This window comes from Diadema setosum, chromosome 18, assembly GCF_964275005.1.
Source record: "Diadema setosum chromosome 18, eeDiaSeto1, whole genome shotgun sequence".
Taxonomy (NCBI): Eukaryota; Metazoa; Echinodermata; class Echinoidea; order Diadematoida; family Diadematidae; genus Diadema; species Diadema setosum.
In genome coordinates this window covers 3,636,077-3,653,302 of record NC_092702.1, presented here as the reverse complement: position 1 = coordinate 3,653,302, position 17,226 = coordinate 3,636,077, and the positions used below count along the sequence as shown (strand labels likewise).

General features: G+C 39.0%; 1 protein-coding gene across 1 annotated transcript in view; it reads left to right on the top strand.

Annotated features, from left to right (window-relative positions):
- LOC140242127 (cholecystokinin receptor type A-like) overlaps nt 1-15,517 on the top strand; it is a 34,996-nt gene extending 19,479 nt beyond the window's left edge. Inside the window, exon 2 of the mRNA XM_072321894.1 lies at nt 14,208-15,517. Within this exon, the coding sequence (XP_072177995.1) occupies nt 14,208-15,517 (1,310 nt within the window). The remainder of the gene's footprint in view (nt 1-14,207) is intronic.
- The last annotated feature ends 1,709 nt before the right edge of the window (nt 15,518-17,226 follow it).

Below are 17,226 nucleotides of genomic sequence, written 5' to 3'. Positions count from 1 at the left end.
CTAGATCAAGAAGACACAGTGAGGTCTATCAGAACGTTGATACCGCGTGCATGTATGAGAATTAGCTTGAATGATACATTCAGCGATAAAACCTCTGGCGTCGCGACTCTGTCAGACGCGTACGTTCGTAGATCACGTGATAAGCCGGAGATGACTTTCGTGCAGTGCGTGGGTGTTAGTTTCCCGCTGTTATGATGATTATAAGGCTCTTATTCTGAGAGCAGGGAAGTAGCGGCAGAAAGAGAGAAAAAGAGAAAAACAAGAGCAAAAGTAGAGATATTCCCTGCCCAAAACACGCCCAGTTGCCATAATAAGGTCTTTACCTCGTAGAAGACACTTCTAGTGAGGGTAAGCAAAATTAGACGGAGAGCATTGACTTTTTAGTATCTCACAGTTTTGTCTGTTCTTATTTTTGTAGACGGTATATTTCTTCTTTATATTTTGTCCATCAATTGACAACGAAATCAATCAATCACCGAATACGCTGTGTCCCCAACACGTCAAATTCCTTCCTTTACCACTATTATGACTTTTGTGGCAATAGGATTTATTGGCAGAATATATTACTTCTCTTCTCGTCCCTATTATACGCTTTAGGTTGACTTGGCTAACAAGACAGTATGTATTGAAGTCTCTCCACGCAGTTGGTAAATGTCTGTATTGTATTCTTGACGTTGACCTCTCACCTTTTGAATGTCAGTTAGTGCTGACTTTTTATCAAGCTTTTCAGTTAGTATATCACGTGCTTCTTTATTCGCGAAACCATTGTTCAGTGCGACAAATTGAGTGTATACCACTTTTCTTATTAGCTTTTCACGCGATGATGATAGAGGGTCTATCACTTCAAATATCTGTAGGATTGTTGACAATCTTGTGAAATAAATAGCAAAGGAATTACGACCAACAGTGAAACTTGAGTTGGTCAACAAATTCCTCCAGATAGGGGAACACGCACAAGAAATCTTTATCATGCCATTAACGCAGAAGAAAATAAAATGGTATGGGGGTAGGGAAGCACCCTCGCCCGGAATCTAACCCCGTCAGGTTATCTCTGTACCCATCGCTGATTCTTCGCAGAGTTCCCGAAAATGACACTCATTAGATTTATGCCCCCTTTTTTACCCACCAATTCTAAACTTTATCACACATTCTCTCGTGTCTTTCCTGCCTGTCTGCCACCAGTAAATGTCATCGAATAGAGTCGTCAAACCTCGATGCTATCGAATTCAGGGAATTTACTGCCGGGCGAGACACGCAAATAGATAAAATTGGAAGTCATATGGAGAACGTGAAAGTATCAACCTTAAAGGGCTGGAACGGGAACAAATCAGTTTAAATACATGATAATCTTCATGCAACAATAACCTTTAGAGTGATGCTTACATTACGTCACTCCGTGTGAACGAAGCACTCTCAGGGGTTTATGACAAAACAAATTGCCATGCATGCGGATATCTTTATCGCGATGTCGCCGGGAATGCAGTGCCTTAAAGTTGTTTCCATGACAACGAAACACAGAAGGGATGATGGTGTAAAGCTGCCAAAGGTGTAAAGGAAGGTTACGGGAAATGTACCTCTGCTTCTCCAACACACGCATTCATTTCTTTGACTTCATTAGGTCTCGTTACCTCTCCATTTTATTCCTTCGTCTCATGCATCATGAATATACCGCTCTTTATGACAGTAATGGTCTGTTTCTATTTGACCATCTGCTATATAGCCTCCCTCAGACACTGTCTCTTTGCGTATTAGTTACATCGCTTTTTGAGGACTTCCTACTGTTACAAATAGAAAATGAAACTGATTGCTTCGATTTCTGTATGCAGGTCATGGTTGTCTTCTCTTAACATTAATAAGCTTTAAAAACAAGGAAAAGCTATTTAGTAATTGTTGAAAAGTACTTCAAGTGCATTCTTTCTGTTATGTCTCATTTCGTTTTTTCATGTCTCCTTTCTTTTTTTTTTTTTTTTTTTTTTTTTTTTTTTTGCTTTGGGGATATCCTTACACAACTCAATTAATTTTAATTCCTCAAGATTAAACGAATGCTCTTGGTGTATTGAGAAAGTGCATAATAATCATGAAAAAGATAAGTGAGAACGAAGGAACAACAATTTCGTCCGTCTTTCACACGGTTCGAGCGCGTGACGATATGAAATCGAAAATGAATACAAATGTCAGCATCATTTCCAGTCTCTTGTTAGACTTGACGGATTTGATCCCTTTAGCCAAGCTTAAAAAAAAAAAGGACGATGATGCCTCACCGGGTTCGCTAGGGCATCGTGAAAATTAACCCGCAAACCACCAACATCTCCATCAGTCATTGCTATAAATGCGAGAACAGGTTGCTATGGTGATGACAGTGTTCATTCTCAAGCATTGTTATCGGGGAACCCTTCATATATTTCTCTTGCACTCATGTAAGTGATCGTATTATAGAATATTCATGACCCCTATGTCTGCAATCGAGTCGGCATTGATGGCCCAAATTTCTAGACGCCTAGACACCCTCTGATTTATGATTACACTATTCCTTTCAAAATGTATCCCTAATATCTGTTCTCAAGCTTCACTAGTATGCTTTGTTTTGTTTCCACACGATAACTATCTCTCACGACCTCCCCTTCCACGTGAGAAATTCAGACCAATGCCACTCTCTCTTCTTTTTGGTCGACATTCACTTGTCTCTCGTCTATAGTCAAGAATATAATATATATATAACATTATCTAAATTCGTGGACATCCAGATACTCAAAACAAGTGCAATACTATGCACTAACAGTGTGTAAAAAAAACAAACAAATTATATAGATTACATACATACTTGCATACACACACATACATACATACATACATACATACATACATACATACATACATACATACATACATAGAAATATATATGATTATATTTGTGTGCATTTGTGTGTGTTTATGATTTTGGTCTGCATCTCAGTTGAAGTTGATGGAGTATAGCCTATTGATAAAATATATATTCTGTGGTGAACGAACTACCGTTCAAATATTCATAACGTGCAAAACCTCTCTCCGCAAATACTTCACGAAGTCGGTATATCTCTTTATAATATCGAAAGAAAGCAGAACCGAAATGAATTTTTGCCATTAAAGGGTAAAAGTCACATCCAGGCAATTTAGAAGAAACGCACGACGTGATTTTATCCAGGTTTGAACTGTGAAGTGATGGTGAAAAAAATTAATATTTCATCGCGGAACTGTTTTTGCAGTCATAGATTAAAAAAAAAAAGAAAAAATAATAATCCGTCAGTGTATTCAATTTCTCTATATTTCTCTCTTTTCTATATGGGCTCCCCATACCCCAACAAAGATGTCCGAAATGGCCGTGGATTAGGACAGAATATTTCATTCATAAAGATATCAATTAAGCATAATGAATTCAAACATACACACAGACACACACATACACACACGCACACACGCACACACACACAAGCACCAAATACAATCAGATACAAAAAGAAAACAAAAAGACGTGGACCCGGGTTTTAGTCATCGACTGTTATTTCTTACGGGCATTTTTTTTTTTTTTTTTATGTTCGACATATCAGGCCTTTTGTGTGTGTATAATTATGTTTTGTGTGTTTGCTTGTTTGTTTGTGCGCATTTCTGTGTGTATGTGTGTGTGTGCTCGTCTGTGTTATATACTGTGTAAGAGACTACTGGATAATATAGAATCAGGTTCCACTTCATACAAAGTTGCTATGACAGCAACTCTTGCTACCATGGCAAGTGTTTGTCGTGGTAATGACAGGAATCCTGCTTCCTGATTGGATGTTGATACAAGAAGTTGCTATACGATCCTAGCATCGCTCATACAAACCAGACTCACCATATGAATGGTGCAGATGCTGGCAAATTATCTCCATCTATGCCGTTGGAGCGAAGTGGTTGAATTTGTGTTATTTCATTCTGCAAATAACTGAAGGAAATTCAACTTAAAATGACTGCTGCTCACATGATATAATATATAATCAGTAGAATGTCTAATCATTCACGTTTCGCCTTTACTGCAATTTCTTGTTTGGTATCAAAAAATACAGAAAGAAAGAGAAAGAGGTGAAGATATAAAGAGAGAGAGAGAGAGCGGGTGAGCAAGAGAGGGAGAGAGGGGAAGATTATTGAAAAGGCAAATCTTGGCCCTGGATTGGATTCCTTCGACCTGAATATTGAAAGACCGTCACACTCTCGTATTCATTCAGTTCTTTTTAACAGCGAAGGTTTCATTTTTGCGAAGGCGATCGTTGAAATGATGGATGTTATCTAAATAATTGACGACGGACTTTCCATACGAGCATCCAGGTCCGAGAGAGACCAAAAAGACAACGTCTGCAGGTGAATTTTTACCAACAAACCTTGGATCCTTCCTAGATGTAGAACCATGGCATGGTAAAAACGTTATTTTTGTAATATAGGTAATGGAATTTAATTACACACGGGAAAACGAGGGTGAATAACGTGTCCTCCATATCTCATGATTCAAACGAAATTACTTTTTGTTCATTTATTCTATGCTCTCTCTTCCTCTTTCTCTATTTACCCTCTACATCACTGATCTTGTGAAATAGGCGAGGTCGGAAGCCATCCCGTGTTAAAGCATCGTCCACTGTTAAACTTATGCCGTAGTGTAACACCTTGGTGTTGTCAACACCAACATGAATAATGTACAGCTTAATTTCCTTTTTTTTTCTTCGGGATTACGAGTAAATTCTCTTTTTACTAACAAATTTATCTTGTTGAATCAGAGGGAAGGAAAGTTTATCTTCCCCTGGTAACTTTATTTTGTTTCATGAAAATGTGATATTAACTCTATCAAATGTTATCGATTCCCATCTCTAGAATATCAAGCCAGATTCCTATATTGTCTTTTTTTTAATCGTACACAAATTGTTCCTTTAGTCGTTTCTTTATCACTTCCGTGTAAAACAAAACAAAAAAGAAATGTTGCTTAGAATTTCAATGCGATTGTTTTGAGAGAATGGCAGTGATGTAATATTGATACCAAATAATACATCAGTCAAACTGATTATAATTTTTATATTTTTCATAGATTGAATGATAATTATCGTCGTAATTGCCTTTATCTGTAGTCATCCAATCACATTAGACCTGATATATCACTTATTACATCGAGACAAGGAGATGACAACTTTTATCAATGCGTTCTGTCTTCTGTTTGGAATGATGTTTGGAAAAGTGATAATGTAATGCAGACCTGTATTCATTGGCACGCCATGAACCTAGCTCATTTCTATTTAAAAAAAAAAAAACCCAGTATATTCCTTGATATTGAATCAAATATTCATCATGTTCATATTTCTTTTAATGAAATTGTTCAATCGTTCACGGCGGTCAGCTTCCGTCAGCATACGTCAGTAATTTGATTGAGATCATATCAAACAGGGCCAGTCAGTGCAGGCGTTTCCTTATTGGTATGCGATATCAGTCGTTTAATTTACCATGACTGTTTTAGCAATATGCCGTGTTAACAGGACTTTGGAGCTCGATACACACTTTGAATAATTGACGATTTTTTTTTTCGCGAACATTTGCCGAAATGTCAACCGATATTCTGCTCCAAGTTATAAGGCGCGTTGAAGCAAAAAATCATTTATTTATCAATAATGAACTCTGAACTAAAAGAAGGAAAACAAAAAAGAGAATTGCAGAGTCTTGAAGGCACAAATTGTGTTTGCTCACGTCAAACGAGACAGATTAATGTGGATATTAGTCGAGACAGCCCGTGAAAAAAAAGTTTTGCTCCTTGCATGTCGAGCTGAAGCCATCGCGGAAATGTTCAGAAAAGTTAATGGTGATTGATTTTTTGCCGTCAAATTCTTTAATTTATGACAGAATGCTCACTGATCTGCATCATTAATTTCTTAATTCTTGATTAATTAATTTCTTGGCATTTATAACATAGAAACGTTTGCTGAAAAAAAGAGTAAAAAAAAAATCAACCAGAAAGAATTTGAAGGGAAGCCCAGTCAGCATAAAAAACCAACAACAACCAAACACACACACACACACACACACACACACACGTTTCTTGTCTTCCATGTAGCTGTTCTCAGCAAAATGTTGCATCTTCACGTTTTATGTATCATACGAAGTTGTTCTAGTGTTTGTGAATATTTTTTCCAATCATTTTCACGATATTTTGATAAAAGCATTATGTGGCTTGGGCGTCATTTTATTGGACTATATACAGCTGTTCCGTTAAAGTTGTTAAATCATGGTTTTTCTGTTCGATTAGGAAAGCTTAGTTGCTGTTTTGTCCGACTTTTACCCTCCTCCTCAACGCCACAAGTATAAAATCAGAGGACAGTGTAAAGTCGTAAAGAATGATGTGAAACAGGTAGTTGCGACAATGAAAGGAATTGTAATGAAATCTCAATTCCGTATTTCTAAATCATCCTTGTCGGCCGTACTGAAGAAGTGGAAAGGACAACATCAATTGATAAAGTGATTAGAACTTTCTAGGAAAACGAGGAAAAAGGTCACCCTTCAATCAATACTTAAACACCAATTTCCTCTTGCAAGAACCACAACAAATGATTATTTAGAATAATGCGGTCAGGCAATAAGTGTATATATCATTTAATTTTAGCCCCTCGTTTACCCCATGTTATGATCGTTGCCTGTAGTCAAATATGTCTGTCGACTTTTTCTTGCATTTTCCTAGAGCTGATCTACTCCTTTAATATCAACATGAAAGTCAATACCATGGAATCGATGTTGAAGACCCCCCACACCTACTCGATCACATACTTCATGTTGCTTTGTTTGTTTGCCCTTTCACTAGACTTTCGTCTCGTGGCGACATTGCATCTCACGTGATACACGGCCCTTGTGTGTATACCATCTGGTGACGGAATTGCGAGATGATGGAATTTATGTACATTACATTCAAAATGCTGACTAATTTATTCCCTTTTTATGGGGGGGGGGAGGGGTGGGGACATGGAGACGAGAGAAGAAAGGGGGCAGTAAAAGAGGATGGAAGAGAGAGGGGGATCGATTGAAGGGGAGAGGGAGGTGGGGGTGAGAGAGGAGGAGACGGAGACAATAGTGAGAGGGATTGGAGAGGTTGGAGGGGAAAGAGAATGGATGGCGGGAAAAAGAAATGTAGCGATTGAAGGGAGGATGGGGAAAGGGGATAGCGGCGAAGGGATACAGGGGAAGGTTAAGCGGAAGGGCATTTTGAAAGAGAGGACAAAAAATGGGGAGGGGTTGAGGGAAAGGTCCCTTTCCGTGCGCTTTTCGATGAGACCAGATGAAGTCATTATTGGCATCAGCGTGCGCAGCATTGTCCTATACATCAGGTCTTTCCGCATATGTTTATTGCCTCGGAGGTGAGTATTAATAGTTCTCCAATTGAAGTACCAACGCCATCATTGTGCGTGCATTAAAGCAGCCTCTCGTGGAAATACATTTGGCAATATCGTCGATAAGGATTCTAGTACAAACAACCAATACGGTAATCTCGTCATTTTTGGCTGAACCATTATCAGTCTGTGAATATCATCTGGTGAGCATCTTTGCCAGATTTCGTACTAGTTAATCTGAAATTGGTCGGTGTATGGCGGTCATCCCACGAGCTCATACACACCCACGAGTCATAGGGACCACGAGTTAGAGATTGAACCTCGTTTGCCTATAGTTGATCTCATGGGCCTTATTTTCTTGGTGTCTAGCTCGGGGAGCGTAAAGCTCGTATATGCCTATTTTAGCTGGTGTTGAGCCCGTGGGCATTGATCACTATTAGTGTCTAGCTCATGGGCTGTATGATTCGTGGGCTGTATGACTCGTGGGTGTCGAGCTCGTGACGTGCACCCTGTGCATGCCATCTTTGGAAAGGGATAAGCAAGGACATGGCAGCTCTGACGTAAAAAGTAATACAATCGAGGCTTGCAAGAAAAAAAAAACACCCAACATTGAACACTTCCAATTTCATTATGCCCACTTGACCATATGGACGCGCAGTCAGCAGTAGAATTTTCGTTAACGATTGACCATCTAGACGTCAGTGACTGAGCCTTTAAACGATAGGTGAATACTGAAGCACTAGACGGTTTGTAGTTTTATGATTTCGACTCTTTGAGTGCGTGGTTTGAACCATCTGCTGGTTTTATCAACTGCCCACGCTATATGCACCCACACGCACGTTGTCCAGAGATAAGTGACCAACGCACTGACCATCGTCAGTTCGCATCATCAGATCATAGTTTAAATAATATCTACGGAAGATGGTGGCTCACTCGAAACTTCAGTAATGATATTTCATTTCATTTCTTTTATTTCATTGCATTTCCAAAAAAATACAAAACACATTTACATACACATAATGACACCATATCATATACGATGTACTGTATAGTAACGAAGAAAAATATTGTGAATTAACAATACTGCACATCAATTCTCATGATATCAAATTCAAATTGCTGGAAATGAAGGAGACATGTTTCTATTTGCTCAGAGTATATCCTCTTCAGTGTAAGTACTGTTCTCCAAGAGGGCTCTAGCTGCTGGCATTATTACCTAGCATTGCCACGTTCACATTCAGGCACAATTGTATAATAATGGAATGGTGGGTTCAAAGCATCTTGGGCCAGTTAGGTGAGGTTTGCAATGAACGTAAGCTGAAAAAGGTCAAAAGCAGAAATTATTATAGTCAATAAACTTTAGAGCAGCAGCCAAGAATGTCAGTAACTATTATCATTGCACATCTTATACAACCACCTTGATTTAAGAAGTCCCTTGTCCTGGCAAGATTCGAACCTAACAGATCTCATGCTGAAGTGTCCAAAGAGCATTATCCTTACACTTTACGAAAATGTTGATAAACCTTTATTCCTTTTTCTTTTTCCGCTGGGGGGGGGGGGGGGGCATATCCTAAGCGAGTTATCCTTTAGTCTTCTGACGCCAATGTTCGCGCCCTTTGACGACCTCTTCCATAACAAATACAAAGCCCACTGCAAGTTGCGAGTGCAGTCGCCATGGTAACAGTTTGGTAACAACCTATCAAAGAGGGTTTTCAAGTTATCTTCATTATGCATAGCTCGAGTAATAGTAGGTCACGGACTTCCTTTAATTAAAGAATTCTACGCAAGTCTACGTCAGTGCTTGCTCTTAGATCTTTCGTGTATGTCTTTTATAGTGCTATACGTTTGGTATATTATCATGGGCGACTATCGCAACACCTAGTTTTATCATGAAAAGGATGGATATTTGACATTAATATCGCGCTTACCTCCTGATTTGGAAAGTCTATACTGTACATCGCATCACGATGAGTAAATATGCGTTCTATCCCATGACACAATATCTGCCATGCCTTGTCAATGTTTATCACACGCCGGATTCACTGACGATGCATTGTGATGTCGAGAAGATCTTGGTTTATACACACTAATGCTCAACAGTCGAGATCTCTGACTTAAAGCCTCTATCGCTCCTAAATATGCTCGCAAACTGTTCAAGAAACTCCTTTCGTCAAAAGAATTTTAATGTACGTTTAAGATGTAAAAACGAACACACACACGCAATCTTTGTAATCTTAGTCGTCATCATATAAAAAAAAAAAATCCTGAGCAATTCCGATGTACGAGATCTTCCAGAGAGAAATCGCCAGAAATTGCAGGTGAAATAAATCTTGGTGTCTGTGTGTGTGTGTGTGTGTGGGGGGGGGGGGGAGGAGGGGAAGGGGGGGGGGGGGGTCATCGAATACTGTACTGCAAGTTGACCGGATATTTGCACTGCAATTGCATTATAGAAATAATTTTGATGTCAGATGAATTCCGCAGAGAATATCAAATTAAAACAAGATGACAAGAATGCGTCAGCCAGCCTCTTCAATACCAAGGAAATGTCACAATCGTGCGACTCGATCACAAGATGAACAAAAAAAAAAATAATAATAATAGATTAGAGAATGTGTTTTGAAACTTACACCCGGACATCGATATCATCCGTACAAACAAGACGATTGTGCAGGGTGATTTTTGACCGGGGGAGCCATGAAATAACTCTCCGAACAGGTTGCGATATTCGAGCACGGCGTTAATACAAAGTGATTCTGGTCGTAGTTTAGACGTAGCTTAGACGTGTATGTGGATGTAATGTTTATAATACACATACATACATACATACATACATACATACATACATACATACATACATACATACATAGTTCCTCTAGATGAAATGCGTGCTTAGCAGTAAAGGACGTACGGCTGGAAGAGATATAAGGAGACACAAAGTTGCCTTTAAAGAGGAAATCCGCCCAAAAAATAAATAAACTTCGAAATAAAGAGAAAAATATTCCCTACAGAGTGATACAAAAATGACAAAAATTGGATGAGAAACAAGGAAGATATGACATTTGAAAATTTCATTTTTTTTTTTCGGAAAACATTTCTTGACCAGTCCTTATGAATAGTCAAATGAGCGAATTGATGATTTGAATTGAATTGAATTGAATTGGATTGAATTGAATTGAATTGAATTGAATTGAATTGAATTGAATTGAATTGAATTGAATTGAATTGAATTGAATTGAATTGAATTGAATTGAAAAGGTGTTTTATTCATCAATATCTATCGCAGCCTGGAGGCTGAATTACAGACATTGTTAACAAAGGGCCATGAATACATTAAAAATACTCACAAAATACAGTGTAGCAATGAAAAAAAAAAATGCATAGAACAACAAAAGGTCAATCTTATTCATCTTAACCATTGCACAATGAGATCAACCTGTAATACGAAACAAAAACAAATATCACAAATACAATGCAAATGCAGATGTTGTTATTAAAGCTCAAATCAACACATTTTACATAGCAAAAATAATCAGTTTGATTCAAAACATATTTTCTCACAATCTTCTCTTCCTAAACATAAACTCCAAAATCAATATGCATTCAATTTACCCACAGCGCATTACATCAAATCAATCAATAAATAAATAGATACTATATTCGAATTATCATATTACATGTATATACGAAAATAGCGTCTGATATATGCACATATCTCTCTCTCTCTCTCCCTCTCTCTCCCTCTCCCTCTCTCTCTCTCTCTCTCTCTCTCTCTTCTAACTCTCATTCCACTAATACATATACTCTCTCATACATCTAACCAGCAAATTATACACTATTGTATCTAACCAACACTCTGTATTATTATTGCACATATCACCCTCACAATTGTTCTTGTGTGTTATACAGGAAATTCTGAAAAATTGTTATATTTAGCTAATACAAGTCAAAGCATGTTCCCATACCAAGTTATATCAGATTGAACATTTTTTTTTTTGTATTTATACAGCCTATTCATCCTTATTTTTTTTTTAATCCGATCCCTGTTGCATAAAAGTTGAGATCAAACATAAGTCGAAAAATCAAACATAAGTCTCTGAATACTCAATCCTGATTGGCCTATGTAATCTGACTTATACTTAATTGCGTCTTTTATGCAACATAGTCCAGAACAATATTACTGCCACGTGGTCGATTGGGCTGTCTGCACTGTTTTCTCAAACAATTGCTATTACGTGCTGTATGATCAACGTATAATTATGGCCGTCCCTTCATTGATTCGTTGATTGGTTCATTGATCTTGGCCGCTAATCATGGGCTGATCTGTGATCCTCTTTGCACAAAGGAAATATTTTCCAATAATCTCAATCCATTGCACCAAACAGCATTATCATTGGACTTACCTTATATGGAATCCATGGCCTGAAAGTGATTTTGGTGTCTTTGAACTCTGACCTTTGAAATTCCATTCCTGTCATTTTGGGCAACTAATTGGTTATTCACTTCTAATTTTCTCATCGGATACTTAGTATAACCACTGGATTCTTAGCTGAAGTTATGAGGGGGAAAAGCATTTTGCCCCATTTTCTCTCTCTCTCTTCGTTCTTCCTTTAAAACAACAACAAACAACATTTTAGCCAAAGTGAAGTGATATTGAAAAAAAAACACACATACATGAACACGCAAAACACACACACATAAAAAAAACCCACACAATTGTAGCTTTAATTTATGTCAAGAATGGTAATGTATAGTAAAGACGGTCCTATTTCTATTTTGCGTTAAACATTTTCACCATTCGATCTTTGGGGTGATTTTCCAGATCAGTGAGGAATAGATGTGGTCATGATCTTTCATATTCCATACATGCCTGTAATAATTACCCTGATTTGCGATCACAGAATATTTTATACTGACAGACAAACGTATAAACCAAAAACTGTACATGTAATATATTCAACAGAACAGATTCAGTTTTCACAAACTCGATTCTTCGATCTACACTTCCCATGTTTCTTCTTCACCTCCTAAATGGATTCACCAATAGAGTAATGCAAGAAATGGAAGCCTGTTTACTTGACAAAATGCAGGCTGACAGAATAAATCAATCTATGAAATATTTTCAAAATTACTTACTGAACACATTAATCTCAGGCTAAGAAGAGAAGAATTATTCTTGCTTGTTTGCCATTAGATAATCCTTGGTCAGCCGGGTAAAGGTTATCAACATTTTGAATAAATAATACGTCAAGGGGTCTCATTCTGGTCATGATACACACCGACTACTAAGTTCAGTCGGTCACGGATAATGATTGCATGAAAAAGGGGAAATAGGAGCTCGGAACATGGCGGAAATTCCACTTCTGATAGAGGTTCATGATTTATATGATTCATCTGACAGACTGTATCTCGAGTTGGACTCGATTCGTCTCGAGGGGTGACAGATAAGAAGCAACCATAGTCCGCAAAATGAATGTCGGGCACCTGGCGTTTACGACAAGAAATGGGAACATCATAATTATAACCCTAGTCCACTCTCAATACCACTAAAAACCAGTGACATTTTACCGGATGATCTTCTTGCTGGTATTGAAGAAATGATCATGAGTTTCATCTCGACTTTAATTGCGCCATAAAATGCCCACTCATCTCTCTGATATTTTGCTGGGGTCACTGAAAGTTAAAGTGAGAGTGCAATTTGCAATATTGTTTCTATCTTGGGATATGAAAATCGATCTCACACCTTGTGGGAAAATGTGTGTTTTCAGTCACAAAATGTTGAGAAAGTCAAGACGGATTCAAGACACTTTGTGCATGATATGACCGGTTTCACTTGAAAAAGTTTTTTTTTTTTTTCTTCAAAATCGAGTACCGTGATTATATTTCTCTTGAAGGTTTTATGCTAACTCTCAAGCTTTACGTCAACGTGTACATACATCCTGTATCTTCGTCAAAACAAGCATAACAAAAACGTTTTAATGACTAAAACATTTCCATTTCGCGAGTGGGCAGATATTGTATAATCGACTCTCATCAACCATAACCATCATAATCAAAATAGCACCTCTCCATTTTCATAATGTAAATATACAACGTAATTTGCATTATTCTATCATCCTGAGCATGATCTTATATTGTGGTGAGGAGAGAGTCTGTATAATGATGGTAATGGTAATGGTACTTGTAAAAGATGATGATGGTAGCAACAGTGATGATGGTGATATAAGTGATGACGATAATGGTTATAAGAGTGATGACGATGGTGGTGATAGTGCTGTTTGTGATAATATGGGTGGTGGTGATGGTAATAATGATGATGTTGGTGGTGTGGTGTGCTTTTTGCCTGTGGTAATGATAGCAGTGGTGACGATTGCTGTGGTAGTGATATTAATAGTGATGATCGTGACTCCGGAATAACAAAACCCTGGAATAACGTCACAAAATGTTCGGATTAACGAACCCTATTTCATTTTCGATTCAACGAACATCTAGGTAGGCCTATGCAGAATTTGTGTGCTTCGAAATGACGAACCTTATTTCATTTCGGAAGAACAACATCCGTTGGTGGTTATGGTAGTGGTTACAGTGGTTGTGGTTGTGGTTATGGTTATGACCAGGATTGTTGTGCTAGTGTTGGTGATGTTGCGATGGTGATGATGGTTTTGGAGATAAGCGCGGTGGTCGTTGAAGTAGGGAACTGGAAGAGGAGATATTCAGTGTTGAAACATCGTTAACTCTTCTCCAAAGTGTCACAATGGTTGTGCCTCTAAGCTGATTATGCAATAATCTAATGTACTTGGTCTTGTTTGTGGCAATCTCATTTCTACTTCGATTATGTTTCTTCCACAGGTTACTTCGTGATTTACAGCGAAAACCTCGCAAGCAGTGCGTCCATCCTCACTCTCCTAGCCATCGCCGTCGAACGCTATTACGTAATCTGCACTCCTTTCAAGGCACATTACATCTGCACACCTCGTCGGACTCTTCTCATCTGCATGGCGGTTTGGCTCGTGGCCGCCCTTGTGAATGTTCCCTTGGTGATAAGTATCGAATACGCCCCGAACTGCGTCCACGATGGCGTCACGAAGAACTATTGCGGTCCAATCATGGACAATCTGTGGGAGAAAATCTACGAGATAATCCTCACGGTACTTCTCTTTATTGTGCCATGCTTCTTTCTGACCACCATTTACTGTGTCATCGGTATCACGCTGAGAATGCACAAGACGATGATGGCGAACATGCGCGAGAACGAATCGGAGAGCGGCAGCGTCAGGACCAAACCTAACGTGGAGCCGACGAACCACAGACTTCGCGACAAATCGAGCGGCAGGCAATTGTCGTCCGCCGGCGGTGCGCGCCGGGTCTGTGGCGTTTTGAATCGACTCGCGCGAGCATGCCGGTCGAGGTTGTTGTGTTGCAAGAGCAGCAAACCCGAGGCTCAGACTGAACACGAGGAATTCGACGACGGGACGCAAGAGCCGCTAACAGACCTCCATGTCATCGCTGAACAGGAGAATTTCTCGTGCGACGATAGCGGCGTCGTAATCAGCGCGCTCCAAAGTCAGGGCAGCAGTAGTAACGTACCACACTCGCCTCCTCTTCAACGCCAGGATACGCCGTCGACATGGAAACTACGCTCAGTGAAGGACAAGCCAGTCATGTCAATTTACGGCTCCAAGATACAGCGCCACCACACGTCGACGTCACTCTCGTCAAAGTCTAGCCGGAGTTCGGATCCGCGGAGTTCCGTCAAGCGTGCCTCCGTGACGCCACCGAACACGACCAGTGCCATATCGCGGCGCAGCCACCAGCGCGTCGTCCTCATGCTGGTGAACGTCGTTGCCATCTTCTTCGTCTGTTGGACGCCCATCCGCATCTTCAACCTCTGGGGCATCCTGGCGAGTACAGAGGAGTATAATCGCCTCACCAAGCGACAGATCCTCGACATCATCGTCGTATTCAGGGTCCTCGTCTATCTGAACTCGGCTATCAACCCTGTCCTTTACAATCTCATCTCGACCAAGTTTCGAGCTGCCTTCAAGTCAGTGTTGTCCTGTGCATCCGGCCACGGCAGGAGGCGCTCACTGTCCAGTCGGTCCTTGTCCAGCACCTCAAGTTTCAGGTTCACAAAGAAATCGGTCGACCACGCCTGCTGATCCATGGATAGAAAGCATTTTTCTTTATCCTTGTTAGCTTCTTGCTCTTGCCAAAATTAATCTAAGTTTTGATAAAAAATCAAAGAAAAATCACGTTTCTTTACTGAGTAGCAGATGATTTGCTTCTGTGGTTTGGAAGCATTTACGTTCTCGTGTAACGCGTAAAGCAGCTAGGAGTATCTTTGACAGTAAGTCGAACTCGGCTAGGAAATACGCTCGATAACTGCCTTGAGATATGATATCGTAACCAATTATTACGTAATAATGCTCTGCCTCTGTAAAGAACCAAAGACTTTTGTCCATGAATCGTCAGTGATGCACATGGCAGATTGACTCCGAAGATATGATAAAATCTAACAATAGGGTGGCAAAATAATGAGTGAAAGTATCAACAACGCCATTGATCAAAATCTAAAAAAGAAGAAGAAAATATTGTTCATTTAATTGTAGGCTGAGCTAGTGCTGACAGCATCACCCTAATTACGGTTATCACTGACAAAGGATACAAGTAATGACCACAGTCTAAACCCTGAAACTATTCATGATGGAAGTTTGAAAGCTTGTATAGGAATTGTCAAGACTCAGAAATAAAGGTCGAGGTTTTATTTCCGTTGCACTCAAGGCGATATTGGGGCGTCCCACCATCCTGTAGGTTAGGGTCGTAAACAATTACGACCCTACTGTCAGCGTCTGTCGCTTTTAAGCTGGTGGTCCTCCTTAGCAACACCTATTTTTCCGCTAAATTTCAGTTGTTCGTGACATCGGAATAGGATTCGAAAAACATGGCTACCTGCTTTGGGTAAGAGAGAGCAACATATAATTCACGTACGTCTTACAAATACCCATGAATGCTTTAGGTGTCTTCCAAAATGAGTCTTTTTTTTAAGACACTAAACAAGGATTGTAATTTCAGGCTTCTAGAACAAAATGATTAGCATTTACCATTGTCATATTAACGAGATAACAGGCAATGGAAATTACACCAACGCTTGTATGCTACAGGACGGTCAAGACAGATCCTATAAGTCGGTACTAAAACGATTATTCTACAGTATTAAATTAAAAATGACCGAATGTCAAACTCACAAAATATTCGAATTAATCACAATCATACACAGAATGAATGAATTTACAGAACTATACGTAATGAGGGAAAGGAGTTCGAAATATTTTGCTGCATAAGAGAACAAGTGTCTGAAACGATAGATTCATAAGAAGTAATATAGATTAGTGTGTATTTTATCCATTTTTCACGATTCATTCCTTTGTAATGACGGTATAGCTTGAGGGCGAGACATCCGTAAAAAGATAACGAGCTGTATTCTGTGCTGCAAAATTTCAGTCATTTAGAGATTACTGCAAGTATACAACATGCAAGTATTGATGGTGGAGGTGATAAATATACGTCACGTATTAAAATATATATATATATATATATATATATATATATGTTTTTGATAAACATGAAATACCTATCGAAACAATCTAATTTCTGAGATGATTTATGTACATAGCGTAGACATTAGTGAATACATGTATATTATTAGCGTATGTGTATAAGTGCATTTTTGCAAGAAAACAAATCAGGGGTTGTGTATATATACTGTGATTTTAATCGTCTCAATACAGAATTTTGTAAAAATGTATTGATCAAAAGTGTGATTTACAGTGATTTCGAACGAGGTCTGCTATGGAAATCATTCTCTACA